The sequence below is a fragment of the Centruroides sculpturatus genome, unplaced genomic scaffold (genome assembly GCF_000671375.1).
Source record: "Centruroides sculpturatus isolate CEXI.00-Female unplaced genomic scaffold, Cexi_2.0 scaffold494, whole genome shotgun sequence".
NCBI lineage: Eukaryota > Metazoa > Arthropoda > Arachnida > Scorpiones > Buthidae > Centruroides > Centruroides sculpturatus.
Window position 1 is genome coordinate 537,628 of NW_019384697.1, and position 4,592 is coordinate 542,219.

The 4,592-nt window shown below is 36.8% G+C and overlaps 1 protein-coding gene across 1 annotated transcript in view; it reads right to left on the minus strand.

The window, feature by feature from the left end:
- Positions 1-3,931, minus strand: part of LOC111627476 (biogenesis of lysosome-related organelles complex 1 subunit 1-like) — a 23,447-nt gene extending 19,516 nt beyond the window's left edge. The window contains exons 1-2 of the mRNA XM_023371050.1: positions 3,555-3,931; positions 3,249-3,429 (exon numbers count right to left, since the gene is read on the minus strand). Coding sequence (XP_023226818.1) covers positions 3,249-3,309 — 61 coding nt within the window. The 5' untranslated portion in view covers positions 3,310-3,429; positions 3,555-3,931. The remainder of the gene's footprint in view (positions 1-3,248; positions 3,430-3,554) is intronic.
- Positions 3,932-4,592: the final 661 nt, after the last annotated feature.

Genomic DNA, 4,592 nt, shown 5'->3' on the forward strand with positions numbered 1-4,592 from the left:
GTGAAAAGCGAGTACAAGTGGCTGAGAGATAGAATCAGTGCCTAATCCTCGTTAATCGATTCAGAACGATTTTTAAATGTTTTTTTTTTGATAAAATAAATAATATTTGCGTATGGAACTAAAGAGCCGCAGCTTCACATCCAAAGAGCCACATGTGGCTCGCGAGCCGCAGGTTGCCGACCCCTGTGCTATACCAGATGATGCATGCTTAGAATTTTTTTTAATTAAAAAAATTTTACATTAATTTATCAGTTTAGTATTACATAGCAAATTATACTGTAGTCCTATTTAATTATTTGTATGATTTAATTTGAATTTTGCAAACTACAAAGTAATAATTATTATTAATTTATTTATAAATTATTGTTTCATTTTATGTGCTAGTATGCAATAATTTTTGGGAAAATTTTGTCCTGAAAATATTTTGCACCTTTGCTGCAGACTAGGGTGGCATTTCCAAATATCCAAGAAAGAGAACATTGTTTAAATGACAAAAGGCTATCATAAGTGTACATACAGTACATAGCGTCATATGAAAATTTCTTAAATTCCTTCTCCTTTGCCAAGTTGAGAGATTTACAGGACCATCATAGGCAAAAAGTATTAATTCAGAGCCACACAGATATGAGGCCTCAATAAAGTTAATTTTCACAAAAACTGAAAACATGAATTTTACTATTACAACACTAAACCTGTCATAAAAAGGCATTTGGTATGAGAGTGCAAGAAAAACTGCATTCTCCTTACCCTGGTATTTTTAAAGGGTGCTCCCAAGAGATAGTGACTCAAGCCTCAAGAAGTGTAAATACAGTACTGGATATTTGGAATTCCCAAATCCAAAATAATTAACCACACTTTGTCAGTTATAAAGTGAAAACCTTGTTTCATCACTAAATACAGGGTGGTTGTAAAGTAACTTGACCAACTGGTGGTGATCTTGGGAATGCATAAAGTAAGAAATCCATTGAATTTTTTTAGGATAAGTATAGGGTGACATGCATTTGCAATACACAAAAATAGGAGTAGAACACATATCACAATTACAGTTAATTTAATTGTATATTGAAAATTTCCAATACAAATACTGGGAATACCAATGAAACTGTCTGATGGAAAACAGCATAAGGCATTGGAATGGCATGTGCAGAACAAAAACAATGTTGGTGTTTGAACAATGGGAAATGAACAAGCCAATACCCATGACAGAAGGTTCTTCTATCATTGGTATTGGCTCACCATACAGGTTCATGGATGAGGTGGCAGCACTGTAGCCGAACCTTACTGTGACATCATCTGTGGAATATAAAATCATCTGTCTAACAGAATTCAAACAGCATACATTTTTCTGTTTTGGCTACGCATTTCACTGGTAACCAATGCAGAAAACAAGAGTCTTCCTGCCAAAGACATATGTCATTAATGCTCACATGAGAGCTTTCCTTCAAAATACAAGGATTATATAAAAACTACAAAATAAACTGGAACGATATATAAACTCTCACCTAAACGTCAAATTTCCAGAAAAAACACCCAAATTCAACATTCGAACGTTTTTGGCTACTCGTTAATCGCCCTTCATCAGGAAAAGTCAAAATGAAAATAACTGTTGTATTTACAGAATGTTGCCAAGTTGTACACGTAACTTTTAAAATTTTAAAAAATTGGTTCAAACATTAGCTATGGCCAGGGGTCGGCAACCTTTTGAGTCGGAAGAGCCAAAAATTACAATTTACAAAATTTCAAAGTTTTTAAAGAGCCACAAAATTTTTACATAACTTTGAGAAGATAATTCGCTTCTAACTCTTTTACTCGAAACAACAAACTATACGTCATAGCCAAAGCACTGGTGAAGACGCCAAATTGTCTTGCGTCGAAAGCGAATTAAACCTCATAGAAACATCCGACGACGGCGTCATTCGAGAGCTTCCGACAGACTGACGACAGTGACGACGCGTGTCACGGGGGAGAGGTGCAATGAAAAGCGAGTACAAGTGACTGAGAGATAGAATCGGTGCCTAATCCTCGTTAATCGATTCAGAACGATTTTTAAATGTTTTTGTTTTTGATAAAATAAATAATATTTGCTTATGGAACTAAAGAGCCGCAGCTTCACATCCAAAGAGCCGCATGTGGCTCGCGAGCCGCAGGTTGCCGACCCCTGGCTATGGCAAATGTTAAGCAACATATAATTTCATTTAAGAGTGTAAATAATACTTCCATGCATTTGGTGTGGGAATGTAATCCATGTTGATGCATGTTCTTTTTATGTCGGCCCTGTAGATTTCTGCGGTCTCTAATGTTCTTATATTTTATGCTATCTGTCAAATACCTTGTGTATTAGGGTTGCCTCCTCCCATACGGGGTAAATTCCTGGCTCAGTGGCATACTGGGCTAGAGCATATTGATGTTTCCTTTTGCCATGTCATATCTGTGATCACGTAACCAGGCTAGTAATGATCTGTATGTGGAACTAATGTAGGTTAGTGTCCAGTTGAACCTGTCAACCTTTAGTGGGATGTGATAAATTCCAGGTGCTTTAGCATCCACAGTTTCATCCTTGACATTAGATAAAAGGCAGAACAGTGGGTTTCCTCTTATATATAGGAAATTATACATTGCTTAATATTCATCATAGCCAATGTTCAAACACATTTTTAAAAATTTTTTAAATTACATGTACAACACGAAAACATTCTATAAATACAAGTTATTTTTATTTTGACTTTTCCTGATGAAGGCGTATTAACAAGTGGCCAAAAAAGTTCAAATGTTGAATTTGGGTGTTTTGCTGGAAATTTGACGTTAAGGTGAGAGTAAATACAAGGATTTCAATAGGGAGATAAATTGTGGCAACACCCATTGGTCTATCTGAAAGCAGCCTTAAGATTCTTTCTGTCCACTATTGTATTTCATTCGAATTTATACATATGTTTATTAACTTATCTGTAAACTTAAATACATATTCATTGTAAAGAATCTACCAGGGCAACATGTAGTAGAGTTACTTTGCAATATTGAAAGATATTATATGACAAATTTATTGATGGTGTTCCCACCTAAAGGGATAAATCAGTACATACAATATCCCTTCACTGCAGGAAATTTGGGCTTATACTAGCTCTGATCATTTTGTAACTGCCTGTATATTGTTTGGATTAGACATTTAGCTGTTAAATAGATCAAGAAAACATCCCATATACAGGTTGTAAAAAATTACCAAAAACAATGTTGATTTTATTAATACGAACCTTGCTCCTCTCTTCTTACTATATAGCGTTGCTGATGTTCCTTCACTAAGCTGGATAACATCGTTTTCAGTGACAAAAACCTGACAAGACGATACGATTGCCTGCTTGTCCGCCGTCTGGCGGGATGATTAAGCGTCAGCTACTGTCCCGTACACACCAAAACGTTGATAGTAACTCTCCTCTAATGTCAAAATTATAAAATATTAATAGTCGATGTTTATTGTGATAGTTTGGAATTTATTTTGAAATGATAATAATATATGAGTAATAATAATTATTATGAAATAAAAATTCAATAATGTTTACTGATATAGTTTCCCCCCTCTTTCTGCCCTCTGTGCACTAAGAGGTTCTTTTAATGAAGCCCATCGTAGATTTTGCGCCTTCGGCCATGCCCACAATGGGACAGCCGGATAGGGACGGACGGATATCGGATATATCCAGGACGGAGCACCTTCATTTTCCTCTGGTTTTTCTACCCGTCCGGATTATTCGTTTTCGGGTTCCTCAGAATGGTAGACTGAAACCTTAACTGTTCGGTCTTCAGGTCGTATAAATTAATAAGGCCGGATGGCCGAGGCGGTCAAGATGTCAGCTGACAGCTCTAGAAAACCGGGGATCAAATCAGGGATCACAACGCTAGGAAACGTTCGGGGATGATCTGTCTCGGATACGTCGGGTCATGTTCTTCACCATTCGGTCACCCAAAATGTAGGCTCGGTCGCACTAACGATGGGCATAAAAACAGACCTCTTAGTGCCCACAAGGTTGAAAGTAAACCGGATGGCCGAACGGTCAAGATGGCAGCCTACCACCCTGGGGGACCCGGAATCGAATCCAGACGGGTCAAAAAATCCCTAGAGATTTTCGGAGGATGTGGCCGTCCGGATATGTCGGGCCCCGTCGCTCACCACCCGGCCGCCCCATTGTGGGATTGGCCGAACCCACAATGGGCTTGCTAAAAGAAAGGCCCTCTTACAAGGGAACTGTCGGAGTGGCATCTAATAAATTTTAATAAAATTTAGTTAATAGTTACGTTAAAAGTATACAAACTCTATATTAAATTTGTAGTATTCACTAAAAGAGTTAATCAGAGTTATTAGCAATCAAATGTCGTACTATTTTATATGCGGATTTTTAAAAGTGAAAGGGTCGCGGAGGAAGACGGCGATATTACATTTAGAATAAATTCTGGAATTTTCGAAAATGGGAGAAGAATTAATAACATTTAGTTAATAATTATGTTAAAAGCATGCAATCTCTATATTAAATCTGTAGTACTTACTAAAAGTATTAATCAGGATTAATAACTATTAAATGTCGTACTATTTTATAGTAGTTTAA